The 18471-nt window shown below is 50.2% G+C and overlaps 1 protein-coding gene across 1 annotated transcript in view; it reads left to right on the top strand.

Moving 5' to 3' along the window:
• LOC119964708 (lutropin-choriogonadotropic hormone receptor-like) overlaps positions 1-18124 on the top strand; it is a 213856-nt gene extending 195732 nt beyond the window's left edge. Inside the window, exon 12 of the mRNA XM_038794622.1 lies at positions 17978-18124. Coding sequence (XP_038650550.1) covers positions 17978-18124 — 147 coding nt within the window. The remainder of the gene's footprint in view (positions 1-17977) is intronic.
• The last annotated feature ends 347 nt before the right edge of the window (positions 18125-18471 follow it).

The following is an 18471-nucleotide window of genomic DNA, read 5'->3' as shown; positions in this document are numbered from 1 at the left end:
CTGCCGCTCTCCCTGGCGGGTAGGGTACAGTCCATTAAAATGACGGTGCTCCCGAGGTTTCTGTTTTTGTTTCAGTGCCTCCCCATCCTGATCCCCAAGGCCTTTTTTAAACGGGTTAACAGGAGTATCATGGGGTTCGTGTGGGTGAAGAAGACCCCGAGAGTGAGAAGGATGTTTTTGGAGCGGAGTAGGGACAGGGGCGGGGGGCTGGCATTGCCTAACCGCTGCAGGAATTATTGGGCTGCCAACGTGGCGATGGTACACAAGTGGGTAATGGAGCGGGAGGGGGCGGCTTGGAAGAGTTGGAGATGGCGTCCTGTGTGGGCTACAAAGCGAAGCCAAGCAGTATCTCCAGCAGCAGCGCACCCCTCCCCGGTGAACTCAATCCACCTATGCTCGGTTCGAGCAGGAAACCAACGATCCGCTGTTGAATGCCCCAGCAGCCTATTACACACACATACCCATCATCACAGCTTCCAAAGTCAGATCGACTTTCTTGAAAGTGAACCCTCGGAAGGCGACGGGTCCGGACGGGATCCCTAGTCGTGCACTCAGAGCCTGCGTGGACCAGCTGGCCGAAGTGTTCACGGACATCTTTAACCGCCTTAAAAACTTACCTTTCAGGACAAGCGGCCTTCAGTTTTTCCAGCGGGAGCATCGAGAGCAGTAACCAGGGGGCTGTAGGGAAGGTAAGTTTCCCGCTTTAAAAACTTACCTTTCAGGAGAAGCGTTACCTTCCGTTAGGGAGAAGAAGCTTAAGAGGTGACTTAATTGAGGCATACAAGATGATCAGAGGATTAGATTGGGTGGACAGTGAGAGCCTTTTTCCTCGGATGGTGATGGCTAGCACAAGGGGACATAGCTTTAAATTGAGGGGTGATAGATATAGGACAGATGTCAGAGGTAGGTTCTTTACTCAGAGAGTAGTAAGGGCGTGGAATGCCCTGCCTGCAACAGTAGTGGACTCGTCAACATTAAGGGCATTTAAATGGTCATTGGATAAAATATGGATGATAAGGGAATAGTGTAGATGGGCTTTAGAGTGGGTTCAAAGGTTGGCGCAACATCGAGGGCCGAAGGGCCTGTACTGCACTGTAATGTTCTATGTTCTATGTCCCAAGTAAGCTCCGACATCCCCACCTGCTTCAAGAAGACCACCATCATACCGCGGCCAAAAAAGAACCAGGCAACGTGACTCCATGACTACCGTCCGGTGGCCCTGACTTCAGTCATAATGAAGTGCTTCGAGAAGTTGGTCATGAAACGCATCACTTCCATACTCCCAGAATGCCTTGATCCACTGCAATTTGCATACCACCACAACCAGTCCACAGCAGACGCCATCTCCCTGGCCCTACACTTATCCCTAGAGCATCTCGACAACAAGGATTCCTACATCAGACTCCTATTTATTGACTACAGCTCCGCCTTCAACACCATAATCCCAGCCAAGCTCATATCAAAGCTCCAAAACCTAGGACTTGGCACCTCACTCTGCAACTGGATCCTCGACTTTCTAACCCACATACCACAATCAGTAAGAATAAACAACGACACCTCCTCCACAATTGTCCTCAATACCGAGTCCCCGCAAGGCTGCGTACTTAGCCCCCTACTATACTCACTGTACACACATGGTTGCGTGGCAAAATTTGGTTCCAACTCTATCTACATGTTTGCTGATGATACGACCATAGTGGGCTGGATCTCAGTTTTGTTTTGTGTTCAGTTTTGGTCTCCTTACTTGAGAAAGGATGTACTGGCAATGGAGGATGTGCAGAGGAGATTCCCTAGGTTAATCCCAGAGCTGAAGGGGTTGGATTATGAGGAGAGGTTAAGTAGACTGGGACTGTACTCGTTGGAATTTAGAAGGATGAGGGGGGATCTTATAGAAACATATAAAATTATGAAGGGAATAGATAGGATAGATGCGGGCAGGTTGTTTCCACTGGCGGGTGAAAGCAGAACTAGGGGGCATAACCTCAAAATAAGGGGAAGTAGATTTAGGACTAAGTTTAGGAGGAACTTCTTCACCCAAAAAATTGTGAATCTATGGAATTCCTTGCCCAGTGAAGCAGTTGAGGCTCCTTCATTAAATGTTTTTAAGGTAAAGATAGATAGTTTTTTGAAGAATAAAGGGATTAAGGGTTATGGTGTTCGGGCTTGAAAGTGGAGCTGAGTCCACAAAAGATCAGCCATGATCTCATTGAATGGTGGAGCAGGCTCGAGGGGCCAGATGGCCTACTCCTGCTCCTAGTTCTTATGTTCTTATGTACACACCCCTGTCAGCATCAACGGGGCCGAGGTAGAGATGGTTAGCAGGTTCAAATTCCTATGGGTACACATCTCCAAAAATCTGTCCTGGTCCACCCACGTCGACTCAACCATCAAGAAAGCACAACAGCGCCTATACTTCCCCAGGAAACTAAGGAAATTTGGCATGTCCACATTAACCCTTACCAACTTTTATAGATACACCATAGAAAACATCCTATCTGGCTGCATCACAGCCTGGTATGGCAACTGCTCGGCCCAAGACCGCAACAAACTTCAGAGAGTCGTGAACACAGCCCATTCCATCACACAAACCTGCCTCCCATCCATTGACTCCGTCTACACCTCCCGCTGCCTGGGGAAAGCGGGCAGCATAATCAAAGAACCCTCCCACCCGGCTTACTCACTCTTCCAACTTCTTCCATCGGGCAGGAGATACTAAAAGTCTGAGAACACGCACGAACAGACTCAAAAACAGCTTCTTCCCTGCTGTTACCAGACTCCTAAACGACCCTCTTATGGACTGACCTCATTAACACTACACTCCTGTTTGCTTCACCTGATGCCGGTGTTATGTATTTACATTGTGTACCTTGTGTTGCCCTATTATGTATTTTGTTTATTTCCTTTTCTTTTCATATACTTAATGATCTGTTGAGCTGTTCACAGAAAAATACTTTTCACTGTACCTTGGTACACGTGACAATAAACAAAATCCAATTTTCCAATTAAAGTGCTTACAAAACTGTCTGCAGTTTTGGCAAATTTCAATATGTGGCTTCCTATCCCACCATCTAAGCCATTAATAAATACAGTGAAATAGTTGAGGCTTCAACACAAATGCCTGCCATTTTCTGGTGGATTCTGTTGCTCTTGCACAGAGTTACAGCAGAATCCCCAAGGATACTCAGAGCATGTCCTGTTTTTGTTGGTGTTTATTGTAGAGGGAAACAACAAACAGCTGGGGCATGTGGAGGATTGCCTGCTGTCCTTTAAATAACGCTCTGAGATCTTTAGCAGCTAACTGAACTTGCAAATGGAATAGGGAAATGAATCTTTAGTCTAACATTGTATTTGAGAATTGCATCTCTGACAACATAACATTCCTTCAGTATTGCATTATACTGTGTCCATGGACCTACTGATTCATGGGGAAGAGGACCACCAACAAAATGAGCTAATACGGGCATGGTGATGAGGGAACAAATGTTTAACAGCTGCTCATTATGAAATGCTTTTCAAATCATGAATAAAATTAATAAAAGTTTCTCCGAATTTATATTTCCATTTCAACACTAGGGCTGGGATTCTCCCCTACCCGGTGGGGCGGGGGGGGGGGTCCTGGCGTGTTGGAGTGGCGTGAACCACTCCGGACGTCTCCGCACCTTTAGGGGCCAAGCCCTCACATTGAGTGGTTCCCGCACCGCCGGTTGGCGTGAACGGCCTTTGGCGCCCTGGCAGCCGGGGCCAAAAGGACTTCGCCGGCCAGCGTAAGTCCACACTTCTGCCGGAGCTCAGCGGCTGCTGACGCCATCCCTGCGCATGCGCTGGGGAGGGGGTCTCTTCCGCCTCCGCCATGGTGAAGACCATGGCGAAGGCGGAAGAAAAAGAGTGCGTCAACGGCACAGGCCCGCCCGCCGATCGGTGGGCCCTGATCGCGGGCCAGGCCACCGCGGGGGCACCCCCCGGGGTCAGATCGCCCCGCGCCCCCTTCAGGACCCCAGCGCCCGCCCGCGCCGCCTGCTCCCGCCAGTAAGGTAGGCGGTTTAATCCACGCCGGTGGGAGAGGCTTGTCAGCGGCGGGACTTCGGCCCATCGCGGGCCAGAGAATCGCCGCGGGGGGCCCGCCGACCGGCGCAGTGCGTTTCCCGCCCCCGCCGAATCTCGGGTGGCGGAGAATTCGGGACACGGCGGGGGCGGGATTGACGCCGGCCCCGGGCGATTCTCCGACCCAGTGGGGGTTCGGAGAATCCCGCCCCAGTTCTTAGAACCCAGCTCTTAGAATGTTTAGAAGAGGATTTAGGCATTTATTTTCCAATGCAAATTCTATAAGGGGGTGTTTAGCACAGCGCTAAATTGCTGGATTTGAAAGCAGACCAAGCAGGCCAGCAGCACGGTTCAATTCCTGTAACAGCCTCCCCAAACAGGTGCTGGAATGTGGCGACTAGGGGCTTTTCACAGTAACTTCATTTGAAGCCTACTCGTGACAATAAGTGATTTTCATTTTCATTTCATATTGGGTAAGGAACCAGTTTTTTTTACCATTTTACCATTCAAGAATTCATTTGGAATATTGCAACAGTCCCTAATTCCATTCTTCCAGCTCATGTTGAGGTTATAATGGGCTGAGTTTGCTTGGCCCCAGAGTGCTGGATTGGGGGCGGGGAGGCTGGTGGGGGACATGGAAATTGGTGGGAAACTATGCCAAGACAGATCCCCGATGCATTTCCCCTGCTGGGGAGCTATCCCATGGGCAGGTAGGGACCCAGATCTGCTGCCCATTGAACCGAGGCAGGCAACAACCGCTATTTTGACAATTGCAGAGCCGTCCCCTGTTGTGTGCTAACAGAGGCAGCTTCCCTGCAACAGTCAAACCTCAGAACCCGAGCGTGCATCCCCCAAACAAAGAAACGTGGAAACCAAAATATGCACCCATAGCCCCAATGATCCAAATGGGGGGGGGGGTCCCCCTCCAATCCAAGATACCCATCAACAGCCCCCTCCTAAATAATTATTCCTATTGCTCCGAAGGAGCCTCCATTTTGAGGAACCTTTACAGTCTCGTGGCTACATCAGCAACCCCCACCTCTCCCAAGGCCAAGGTTCTAGACCTGCCAGCCCTCTGAATGGGTCATCTAGCACAGAGATGGTCAATTTGATGGCTGCCTTCAGGAAGCTAGCCCTCCAGGTCTGGCATGTGCAAGCTTGGGACACCCATTTAATCTCAATGTTAGGGGACTGAAAGCCTGAGGGCAATTCCTGTGCAAATTCACTGGCTAATTAATTATTGCATTTAGATTTGCAATGTTATAATCTACAACTCAGTTTCTACTAGTAACTTTTTAATATCAGAATAGAGAATACCGTGCTGCGTTTCATAGAATGCCAGAGAAAACCTCTCAGTAAACAACAAACATTTGGACAGCAGTCTCTTATTGTTTAGACTGCAATAAAAAAAATTACCCTGTCATTCATTAGAATTATCATAAGCAGGGTCCTCTAGAAGTCTGACCTCTGTCTTCAGTGTCAGCCTTAGAATGCAGATAGTGCTCAGGAATCTTTGAACACAATAACAATAAAACGCAGATTTTATTCTGCAGTCTAAACAGTTGAGTTTTTATCCATCTGGTTAGGATACTATTTTGAAAATCCACGCTGCTGTTCCCATTTCAACAAATCAGAGAAATTTCTGCCGCAGCCATCCTTGCCCGATTTAGAGGCTGCTAAGTAACTGCTTTTATATTGATCTAGTGTTATATTGCAACAATATGTCCTAGAAGCAACAATGGGCAGGCTACAATCGATTTAATAATGAGGAATGAGCCAGATTTAGTTAATAGCCTAATGAAGCATGAGAATTTATCTAATAGTCACCATAATATGTGTGAATTTAATGTGGTGTTTGAAAGGGAAGAAATTGAAACAACTACTAAGGTTCAAGATTTAGAGAGGCTGACTTCAATGAGGAGACAAAAACTGACCACAGTAAACTGAAAAAATCTGTTAATGGATAAGATGACATAAGATCAGTGGGAGGTGCTCAAAAAATAATTTCCGTGATACAGAAGCGGTTTATACACCTAAGGGCCAAGAGCTCTACTTGCCAACAAAATGCCATAGGCTGGGATGCTTGGGCCCCACCTTTTCCGATGGCTGGGAAGACGGTGGGGGCAGAGAATCCAACAGAGTCCCCTTCCTGCTATGGAAGGTTGTGAACTTCATCACCGTGCATTAACATATCATTAGCGGAACTTCCGGTTGCGGCTATGCGGAGCTAAGCCGCACGTTCGGCAGCTCCCGCTATTTAGGGACTTTTGGGCCGTTTCGAGGGCCCCAAACGGCGCTGTTTCTACGCATCCCGGTGGGGGAAGGTGCCTGGAAGAACTTGCCCCACGCTATATGGTGAAAAAGGCTGCAGTAACTCCCCCAAAAAAAACGGGGGAAGAAAAACAAAATGGCGGCCGGCGCAACACCCGAGGACTGGTGGAAGTGGGCGCAGGAGCAACAGGCCTCGCTCCTACGTTGTTTTGCTGAGCTGAAGGCTGAGCTGCTGGACTCCATGAATGCAACTACGACCAAGCTGCTTGGGACGCAGGCGGCCCAGGAGGTGCCTATTCGGGAGTTGCAGCAGCAGGCCGTTGAAAGAGAGGAGGAGGCCGTGGTCCTCGTGGGGAAAGTGGAGTTGCACGAGGCACTTCATAAAAAGTGGCAGGACTGCTTGGAGGAGCTGGACGTTCGCACGAGGCGAAAGAATCTGAGGATCCTGGGCCTGGCGGAGGGGTCGGATCTCCCGGCGTATGTGACCACGATGTTGAGCTCGTTGATGGGAGCGGGTTCCTTCCATTTGCCCCTGGAGCTTGAGGGAGCGCACAGAGTGATGGCCAGGAGGCCCAAGGCAAATGAACCCCCGCGGGCGGTGCTGGTGCGGTTCCACCGATTCAGTGACCGGGAGTGTGTGCTGCGCTTGGCCAAGAAAGAGAGGAGCAGTAAATGGGAGAATTCGGTAGTGAGGATCTACCAGGACTGGAGTGCGGAGGTGGCTAAGCGGCGGGCCGGGTTCAACCGGACGAAGGCGGTGCTTCATGCTAAGCAGGTCAGGTTTGGAATGCTGCAGCCTGCGCGCCTGTGGGTGACATACAAGGACCGGCACCATTACTTTGAGTCCCCGGAGGAGGCCTGGGCCTTTGTACAGGCGGAGAAGCTGGACTCGAACTAGGGTCGGGGGACATACTTTGGCCGGCGTTGTTTCCGCTGTGGCTGTTTTGTTCCAACTGTTTCAACTTTGTTAACTTCGACATGTGTGTTATGTATGCTGGTTTTCTGTTTGCTCTGTTTACGGGTGGGTTTGGTTGTTGGGCATGGTTGTGGGTTAGGTGGGGAGTGTTGGGGGTTTGTGTTCTATATGTTCTCTTCTGTACGGGGCTGGGGATTGAGGGGAAACTGGATTTTGGGGACCTGCGTCAGAAGGGTGGGGTGTGGCAGTGTGAAAGCGCGGGCTTTCCTCTGGTTTCCCGCGCTGTGGGGCGGGGGGGGTGGAGCTTGCGGTGGGGGCGGGGCCTCTACGGGTCTTCTTTCACGCGCTGCAGCAATGCCAAGGAGGTGTGGCAAGAGGGGGATGACCCCATGCCGGGAGGGGATAGGTTTTGGCGGGAGCTGCCGGGGTCAGCAGAAGTCAGCTGACTCACGGAAGTACCATGGAGGGTGCGTCGCGGCTAGGAGGGGTGCTAGCCTGGGGGGGGGGGATACCGGGTTGCTGGAACGACTAGGAAGGAGCCGATGGGGGCCGGGGGGGAAGAGGAGAGGCGCTATCGCCATGGGGAACGGGTCGAGCGGGGTGTGCTGGCCTGGGGCGAACATCTGCCAAGTTATGGCTAGTCGGCGGGGGAGGGGGGCGGGTTGCCCTCTGATCCGGCTGATTACCTGGAACGTGAGGGGGCTGAACGGGCCAGTTAAGAGAACCAGGGTGTTCTCCCATCTAAGGGGGTTGAAGGCGGACATGGCTATGCTCCAGGAGACCAACCTGAAGGTGGCGGACCAGGAAGGGGTGGGTGGGGCAGGTTTATCATTCAGGATTGGACGCGAAGAACCGGGGGGTGGCGATTCTAGTGGGGAAGAGGGTGGCGTTTGAGGCGGCTGAGGTGGTGTCGGACAAGGAGGGCAGATATATCATGGTGAGGGGTAGGCTGCAGGGAGAGAAGGTGGTGCTGGTGAACGTATATGCCCCGAATTGGGATGATGCTGGCTTCATGAGGCGATTGTTGGGCCGCATCCCGGGCCTGGAGGCAGGGGGCCTGATCATGGGGGGAGATTTTAACACAGTGCTGGATCCCACACTGGACCGGTCCAGTTCAAGGACGGGTAGGAGACCGGCGGCGGCCAAAATGCTGAGGGGATACATGGACCAGATGGGAGGGGTGGATCCCTGGAGATTTGGGAGACCGAGAGCGCGGGAGTATTCCTTTTTCTCTCACGTCCATAGGGTTTATTCCCGGATAGACTTTTTTGTCCTGAGCAGGGGATTGATCCCGAGGGTGCAGGATGCCGAGTACTCTGCCGTAGCGATTTCGGACCATGCCCCGCACTGGGTTGATCTGGAGATAGGAGAGGCGCGGGACCAGCGCCCGCTCTGGCGCCTGGATGTGGGGATGCTGGCGGAGGAGGAAGTGTGTAAGAGGGTTCGGAGAAGCATTGAGGGGTATCTGGATACCAATGATACGGGGGAGGTCCAGGTGGGGATGGTCTGGGAGGCTCTGAAAGCAGTGATCCGGGGGGAGCTGATCTCCATCCGGGCCCACAGGGAAAGGAGGGAGAGGAAGGAGAGGGAGAGACTGGTGGGAGAGCTTCTGGAGGTGGACAGGAGATATGCGGAGGCACCGGAGGAAGGGTTGCTGGGAGAACGGCGCAGGTTGCAGGCCAATTTTGACCAGAAAGGCGGAGACACAGTGGAGGAGGGCGCAGGGTGCGGTATATGAGTATGGAAGGAAGGCGAGCAGGATGTTGGCGCATCAGCTCCATAGGCGAGATGCGGCTAGGGAAATTGGGGGAGTGAAGGATGGGGGTGGAAATGTAGTGCAGAAGGGGACAGAAGCAAACAGGGTCTTTAGGGACTTTTACGAGGGATTGTACCGGTCGGAACCTCCGAGGGGGAGAGAGGGGATGGAGAGCTTCATGAACAGGCTATGTTTCCCAAGGGTTCAAGAGAGGCTGGTAGAGGGGCTGGGGACGCCGATAGAGTTGGAGGAGCTAGTCAGGGGGATCGGGCAAATGCAGTCAGGTAAGGCCCCGGGGCCGGACGAGTTCCCGGTAGAATTTTACAAAAAATATGTGGACCTGGTGGGTCCCCTGCTGGTGCGAACTTTCAATGAGGCGTGGGAGGGGGGGGCTTTGCCCCCAACGATGTCGCGGGCACTGATCTCTTTGATCCTAAAACGGGATAAGGACCCCTTGCAGTGCGGATCATATAGGCCTATCTCGCTCCTTAACGTAGACGCTAAGTTGCTGGCGAAAATCCTGGCTACCAGGATAGAGGATTGTGTGCCAGAGGTAATTCATGAAGATCAGACAGGATTTGTCAAGGGGCGGCAGCTCAACACGAATGTGCGGAGACTGCTCAATGTTATCATGATGCCGGCAGTGGAGAGGGAGGCGGAGATAGTGGTGGCGCTGGACGCAGAGAAAGCGTTTGATAGAGTTGAGTGGGGGAACCTGTGGGAGGTGCTGGAGAGGTTTGGATTTGGGGAGGGATTCATCAAATGGGTGAGGCTGCTTTACGCGGCGCCGATGGTGAGTGTAGTCACAAATGGAAGGAGATCGGAGTATTTTAGGCTCTATCGTGGGACCAGGCAGGGGTGTCCCCTGTCCCCCCTGCTCTTTGCACTGGCGATTGAACCACTGGCCATGGCGTTGAGGGAGTCAGGGAAATGGAGGGGTCTGGTGCGGGGTGGGGAGGAGCACCGGGTATCGCTGTATGCGGACGACCTGCTGTTATATGTGGTGGACCCAGAGGGGGGAATGCAGGGGGTGATGGAGCTGTTAGCGGAATTTGGGGGCTTCTTGGGCTATAAGCTAAACTTAGGAAAGAGCGAGGTATTTGTAGTGCACCCGGGAGATCAGGAGGAGGGAATTAGGAGGCTCCCCTTCAGGAGGGCAGTGAAGAGTTTCAGGTACCTGGGGGTGCAGGTGGCCAGGAGTTGGGGGGCTCTTCATAAGCTTAACTTCACCAGACTAGTGGAACAGATGGAGGAGGAATTTAAAAGGTGGGACATGGTGCCGCTATCGCTGGCGGGCAGAGTGCAATCCGTCAAAATGACGGTTCTCCCGAGGTTCTTGTTCCTCTTCCAGTGCTTGCCCATCTTTATCCCTAGGGTCTTTTTTAAAAGGGTGACCAGCAGCATCATGGGATTTGTTTGGGCGCATGGCACCCCGAGGGTGAAGAGGGTCTTCTTGGAGCGGAGTAGAGATGGGGGGGGCTGGCGTTGCCCAACCTCTCAGGGTACTACTGGGCGGCCAACATGTCGAATGTGCGTAAGTGGGTGATGGAGGGGGAGGGGGCAGCATGGAAACGGATGGAGAGAGCGTCCTGTGGGGATACAAGCCTGGGGGTCCTGGTAACGGCGCCGTGGCCGCTCCCTCCCACGAGGTATACCACGAGTCCGGTGGTGGCGGCTACCCTCAAGATTTGGGGGCAGTGGAGGCGACATAGGGGAGACGTGGGGGGCTCGATGGAGGCTCCGTTAAGGGGGAACCATAGGTTCATCCCGGGGAACATGGATGGAGGATTTCAGGGATGGTATAGAGCGGGCATTAGACAGCTGAAGGACCTGTTTATCGACGGAAGGTTTGCGAGCCTGGGGGAGTTGGAGGAGAAATTTGGGCTCCCGCTGGGAAACATGTTTAGATATCTGCAGGTAAAGGCATTTGCTAGATGGCAGGTGGAGGGATTCCCTGCGATCCCCGCGAGGGGGGTGAGTGACAGGGTGCTCTCGGGGGTCTGGGTCGGGGAGGGGAAGATATCCGATATCTACAAGCTTATGCAGGAGGTGGAAGAGGCGTCAGTAGAGGAGCTGAAAACGAAGTGGGAGGGGGAACTGGGGGAACAGATCGAAGACGGGACATGGGCTGATGCCCTGGAGAGGGTAAATTCTTCCTCCTCGTGTGCGCAGCTTAGCCTCATTCAATTCAAGGTGCTGCATAGGGCCCACATGACTGGGACGAGGATGAGGAGGTTCTTTGGGGGTGAAGATAGGTGTGTCAGGTGCTCGGGGAGTCCAGCGAACCATGCCCATATGTTCTGGGCATGCCCGGCATTGGAGAAGTTCTGGAAGGGGGTGGCGAGGACGGTGTCAAGGGTGGTGGGATCCAGGGTCAAGCCAGGATGGGGACTCGCGATCTTTGGGGTTGGGGTAGAGCCGGGAGTGCAGGAGGCGAAAGAGGCCGGTGTGCTGCCCTTTGCGTCCCTAGTAGCCCGGCGAAGGATTTTGCTACAATGGAAGGACGCGAGGCCCCCAAGCGTGGGGACCTGGATCAATGACATGGCGGGCTTCATTAAGCTTGAGAAGGTTAAATTCGCCCTGAGAGGATCGGTGCAAGGGTTCTTTAAACGGTGGCAACCTTTCCTCGACTTTCTGGCTCAACGATAGGGTACTGGGACAGTAGCAGCAGCAACCCGGGGGTGGGGGGGGGGGGGGGGGGGGGGGGGACATTGATTATGTTTGCTTATTTTATTTAAATTTGATTTATTTAATTTTAATTTATGGTTAAGTTCTCTTGTTGGGGGGGGTGGGGGGGGGGGGGGGGAGTGTGATACATGTGATGTTACGGTTTGGGGGGAATTGTGGGTGTTATGGGGCTGTTAGTTGCATATTACTGCTTGTTGCTATACTTGTTGTTATATTTTATGTAAAAAATTCCAATAAAAATTATTTTAAAAAAAAACATATCATTAGCAGGCTTCCTCGCAGTATCACCCCTCCACATTATGGTCATATCGACGGGGTTTACAACAGTTCCTGACAAACAGGAACCATAAGTACAGCCCCCGCTGAGGGGGGTGGGGAGGGAAGGGAAAGGCTCATGTCTGTGCACAGGGGGAAAATGCCAGGGGCACTGCCAAGATGGGGGGGCTTCTTTTGGGGAGGACAATGGAGGGGATTCCCTGTGTCTGTGGGGGAGGGGGTGTGGATTCTCAGGTCCTCGAGGGGGTTCCCTGGAGCAAGTGCAGGTCTATGGGAAGGAATCTCTTGATGGCCATGCTTCTGAACCTGCCCCGCCAGCGTGACGCTGTGGGACCCGTCTCCAGCACTTTTTTTTTGCCAAAATAAAGGTAGGAAAAGCCGACAGTGAAGCCAGCGGGCTACTCACCCCTTTCCCATCTGAGTTGATACTTATTCAAACAAGGGATAACTCCGCCCAGAGATAACTAAAGAGGTATGAGGCAGCATGAAACTAAAGAAAAAGCAGAAAAGAAGGCAAAACACAGCATAGATCCTGGTGAATTGGAGGGATACAAAGAACTGAAAAGGATGACAAAACATAAGGACCACAAATAGGCAGGGATATAAAAAAGCAGCCATTTCTACAATTATTTAGTTTAAGAGGGTGGATAAGAGCAAAGTGGGCTTCTTAAAAACAATGTTGATGCAAGTAAAAATAAGGAAATGGTCGACATGTTGAATAATTACATTGTGTTAATTGTTAGGGTACTGGACCAGACCCCAATTTATGTCAGGATATCGGACAAGAAACCCCAATAATCTTTCAATTTGGAAAACTGAGAGGAAAGGATACTTCACCCCAGGAGCGATGACACTGACCAATCGTGTATTTTATTTTAAAACAAACTTTAATTTAAACACAGACTTAACCACATTAACATCAAATAAATAACTTTATAATTAACAGTTAAACTGTTCTTAAATAAAATGAAAATCTTTAACTTACTATTTAAGCAACCCAGACAGTTCAAACACCACTTATAAATAAAGTTAACAAAACAGGTTACTAGCTTATCTGCGTACACCTTTGGCGGGATTCTCCCTTCAGGGGACTAAGTCCCAACCCCGCCGGATAAAGGACAGGAATCACTCCAGACTTTTTCCTAGAAAGTCCGGGGTGATTCTCCATCTTCGAGGGGGCTAGCAAGGCCCCGGCATGCGTCCCGCAGCTCAGGCTGCCGGCGGGGCCCTGCAGTTACGCCTGCATGGCCGCGCATGTGCGTGGAAGCCGTCTTTGCACCAGCCCCCGCGCAACACAGCGGAGCCCTGTAGGGGCCCAATGCGGAGGAACATAGGCCCCCCCAGAATGAGTGCGCACGCTGATCAGTAGCCACCAATCACGGGCCTGGCCACCGTGGAGGGCCCCCCCCCGGAATTGGCCCCCCGTCTCCCCCCCCCCCCCCCCCACCAGGACGGCCCCCGCAGCCAGACGGTCGAGGTCCTGCCGGGTGGGACCACGTGAACCACACCGGCAGAACTCGGCAGGCACTCAGTGTAGCCACTGAAGTTGGCCATTCCCTCAATACAAAATGGAGGAACGCAAAGCTTGCAGGTTAAAATGGACAAAGTTTGCAGCACAAGCAGGCTACACCAAGCCAATGAGTATTCTGTCTGCTAAGAAAGCAGACAGCACCGAAACGAACATTCCGCATACTAATGAGGCAATCTCCGGGACAGTTAACATGGTAATGGGACGATCCCAGGGACAATGGACACAAATAGGGAAGTGATTGCGACATTGTATAGGATACCAGACACCCCGGCACCAGCGGGGTTTGAAGTAGAAATAAGGAAATGATCTATGCTGTGTTTTGCCTTCTTTTCTGCTTTTTCTTTAGTTTCATGTTGCCTCTTACCTCTTTAGTTGTCTCTGGGCGGAGTTATCCCTTTTTTGACTAAGTATCAACTCAGATGGGAAAGGGGTGAGTAGCCCGCTGGCTTCACTGTCGGCTTTTCCTACCTTTATTTTGGCAAAAAAAAAGCACCTGAAGGCCCGCCCAGTAGCCGAGGGACAGCCTCAGTATTGGGGGGATTCAAACAAATCGATTGGGAAGAGACCCAATCGATTCCCAGCAGATAGAGGGTCCGCCCAAAAGGGTGCAAAGCCCTGGGATCTATAAAAGACAGGTCCCAAACTTAGTTTATTCTTCTTGACCAGCCCTCCTCTCTTGACCAGCCCTCTTGAGCAGCCTTTTACCGAAGAAGACCTTGACCGAGAGAGAGGAGAGGTTTGGGACAGCAGCCGCCAGCAAGTGTCTCACAACGATCGCTACCAGAGATAGACACTCCTGACCCCTTTTTAACCCGTACCAACCTGAAGTCTGCGGACCAGTGCAGAACAAGAGGCCTTGTCCCCTGATCCGGCAGTTCCCTTTAAGATAAGTATTGGTTTATTTAGTGGTAGGAATAGTTTAATCATCTTAGCGTGTGCATGGGTAGTATTATAATTGTATTATAATAAACTCATTTGTTTGAACTTACTAATTGGTGTATGGTTTTATTGCTTTGAACTTGACCTTGAAACTTGTGGCGGTATCTTAACGATACCTGGCGACTCCAGAACTAAGTAACGAAACAGAGCCAAATTGAGTGTTAAGCACACTCACCCAGAACGAGCAACACTCAGCCCGTCGAGTACGGAGAATTGCCGCGAGGGCCACTTTCAATGGTCCCCGACCAGCGCCGCGTTGACCGCGTGTGCGCAACTGTTGACAATTCTCTGGTCGCCGTAGAATCAAATGCCAGCATGGGAGCCTACTTTGGGTAATTCTCTGTCCCCGCGCCGAGTGCGATTTCGGCGCAGAGGGTCAGAGCATCCCGCCCCTTTGGAGAGACCATTTTTAGGAATAACCTGAAATTCCTTCTGTCTTGTCAGACTCCAATCCTATGGCAAACTGCTGTACAATGTAAAATCTTATAACAGACTGCAAACACACAGACAGACCTGGCTCCGCCCATTAATTACATCATCTGTATCCCACTAAATTCCATGACCTGTTTAGCTAGGACTAAACAATATCCCATTAGCCAGCTCTCTATAAACAAGTAAATGGTTAAAATCAATCATTTCCTCACTTATTATGGCTCATGAATTACAGCTTTAGTAGACACACTGGATGTACATTAAATCAAGGTTTTTAATAATAGTACTGCCACAAAAGTGAAATATAACATAACAATTTTTATAGACATCACACAATGTTTATAATTGAGGAAGGGTGTTAGCATCCCAAGAAAACCAATATTGAAGCAAGGGTGGGAAGGCACCAAAATTAACATGAGAAAATTAGCCATGAAGGAATCATTGGCATTAATGAGTGACAAATCCCCATGACCAGATGGTTTTAATCCCTGGATTTTAAAGAAGTAGATGAGGACATTGTAAATGCCTGAACTTTAATTTTCCACAGTCTTCGGGATTCAGGAGCAGTTCCTTTAAATTGGAAAATTGGCACGGTAGCACAGTGGTTGGCTCTGTTGCTTCATAGCGCCAGGGACCCAGGTACGATTCGCGGCTTGGGTCATGTCTGTGCCGTGTTCTCCACATGTCTGCGTAGGTTTCCTGCGAGTGCTCCAGTTTCCTCTCACAAGTCCCAAAAGATGTGCTTGTTAGATGAATTGGATCTTTTGAATTCGCCCTCAAGTGTTTCTGAACAGGCGCCGGAGTGTGGCGACTAGGGGATTTTCACAGTAACGTCATTGCAGTGTTAATGTAAGCCTACTTGTGACACTAATAAAGATTATTATTGTACATCGCTGCACTATTTTAGAAAGGAAGGTCAAGTGAACTGATGCAACCATCAATTCATTCAGAGACACGAGTTGAAGTAAACTGTTGCTTTAATCGGCTTACAACTGAGCCTGCCTGCGACTATGCTGAACTGGGGGTGGACTCGCAGGACCGCAGCATTTATACTTCCTGCTGGGGGCGGAGCCCTCTACATGCTCCTCATCTCCCCCTGTGGGCAGAGCCACGCAACGGCTCACAGATGGAGCCCACAGGGACACAGTAATGTACAGTGTGAATTTATAGTGATTGCAGATTCACCACATGAACCTAGGAAATTACAAAAGCTTTTCCAACTCTATCACACCTGTTCTGACGATACAACCTTCTACAAGAGAACTTCCGATGAGTCTTCCTTTTCCTCAATCATATTCCCCCACTGTGATTGTCAGGGCCCTCAACCTGTCCCACCATTTCTCACGATTCTGCTCTTACCCTTTACCGTCCCTCCCCAAAACTTAATAGGGTTACCCTGACTTCACCTTCCACCCCACCAACTTCCACATCCCACGGATCACCCTCCGCCATTCCCACCATCTTCAGCAAGAAACAAACCTTCCCTTCCCCATCCCTGTTAATATTCCAAAGGGACCATTTCCTCTGTAACACCTTGATCCACTCCTCAATCATGTCCAACATCTCATTCCCCCTCCCATAGCACCTTCCGATCGTTACAACCCCCTGGGCTAGTGTGCAGTCAATTGTAGCCCCACTTGAGCTGGAGTCACAATACAATTGAAATTGGTATTTTTAGAATAACACCCTATTGGTCCTTAGCTGCCCAATAACTATAGTCGCCAGGTTTGTAAATTTAAACACAATTAATTTTATTAACAATAACTCTAATTAAATGTGCAGCCAATACAATTAGTTATCTAATTCCCAACCCATCTTTAACTCACCTTACCCTCTATATACACACACACACACACACACACAAGACAGACAAACAAACAGAGAGGAAAAGAGGGGTGTAAAATTAATGTTGAAAATAAAAGGATACAAGTCTTTGTTTCAGGCGGTTGTCTTTCAGCACACCTTCCTCCAGTCCAGACTTTCAGTTGGATGTTTCTGCTTTCAGTCTGTAATGGTGTTTTCTGAAGATTAATACAGCAGCTTATGCAGCTGGTGGCTAATGAATTGGCAACCAGCCAACCAATCAAACCAAGTCCCTCCGATCTCTCGGGTGCCACCAAGTCTGAGTTCTGTTGTTCAAAAGCTAGCACAGTGTACTATTTTGTAACTTTTGAGTTCCCCACTTCCTCTGCTCAACTTAAAGGTATATATCCATTAAACATCAATGGATCAAAAATGATAACGGCAAAATAAAATAAATGGGAAATAATGGAATCAACAGGTATACCATGCAACCACAGGAGGTGTAACACCTGCCCATTTATCTCCTCTCCCTTACTGCCCATACCCCCAAAAATGCCTTCTGGGTGAAACAATGGCTTGCACACACTGCTTTCAAGTTGGTTTACTGTATTTGCTGCTCCAATGTGATCAACTCTACGTTGGGAGACCAAACATAGATTGATCGATGATATGCGGAACACATATTTTCAGTCTGCAACCAAAAGAGAAAATGCTGGAAAATCTCAGCAGGTCTGGCAGCATCTGTAGGAAGAGAAAAGAGCTAACGTTTTGTGTCCAGGTGACCCTTTGTCAAAGTCATTATTTTTTTCAGTCTACAAGCCTGACTCTGACTTTCTAATGGTCTGTCACTTTAATTCACCACCTTGCTCTCACAGGGACATTTCTGTCCTTGGCCTACTGCGCTTTTCCAGTGAAACGCAACACAAGCCTGACGAATAGCAGCACATAATTTGATTAGGCACTTTACAGCCTTCCAGACTCAATGTTGACTTCAACAATTGAAGGCTGCAGGCTCTGGCACCAACACACACCCCAGCCGCCCCGAATCTTGTTTTTGCATTCAGATACAGCTGTTCATCATTCTGCCAATCTCACCCATTCTAGGCAAATGTTTGGTTTAGTTCATACAACCATTGCCACTTTCCTTGTCTTTTGTACTCTGGAATCCTTTGATCTCTCCCACCCTTCACGCTATCACAGACTTTTCCTTTTGTCCTTCCTCCCCTCCATCTTTTCACTTGCTTAATATCTGTTACATCTCTATCTTCCCGCCGCAGGAGAACACAGAAAATCCTGCCCATTAACTCTGTTTCTTTATTCACAGGCGCTGCGAGACCTGCTGAGCATTTTCACCACTTTCAGGTTTGTATTTCAGATTTCCAACATCCGCAGTATTTTGCTTTTGAATTATAGCTCAGTTAGCCTAATAACTATTGCTGAGAAATTACTAGAATCTATAAGGAGGGAGTGACTGGATACCTCAAAAATGTTCAACTGATCAGAAAGTGCCAGGATGGATCTACAAAGGGTAGGACATGCCTGACAAATCTGGCTGAACGTTTTGAAAGGTTGGCTAAAGCAGCGGGCAAAGAGATGTCTCCAGCTGGTATTTATATGGGCTTCCAGAAGACACTTGAAGTCCCTCATAAGAGATAGGCCAGGTGGCAGAAAGTAGTGATAAGGAGTTGATCTAATTAGCATTTGACTCGTGGTCATCAGGGATCAGTGTTAGGGCCTCAAATATCCTCAGTGTTTGTTAAAATAGATATGATAGGATAGAGAGCCACATATGCAACCTTGCCGATGACGTGAACATAC

Source organism: Scyliorhinus canicula, chromosome 1 (genome assembly GCF_902713615.1).
Source record: "Scyliorhinus canicula chromosome 1, sScyCan1.1, whole genome shotgun sequence".
In the NCBI taxonomy this organism is placed as follows: Eukaryota; Metazoa; Chordata; class Chondrichthyes; order Carcharhiniformes; family Scyliorhinidae; genus Scyliorhinus; species Scyliorhinus canicula.
The sequence above is the reverse complement of the archived record's forward strand: the minus strand, read 5'-3'. Positions and strand labels throughout refer to the sequence as shown.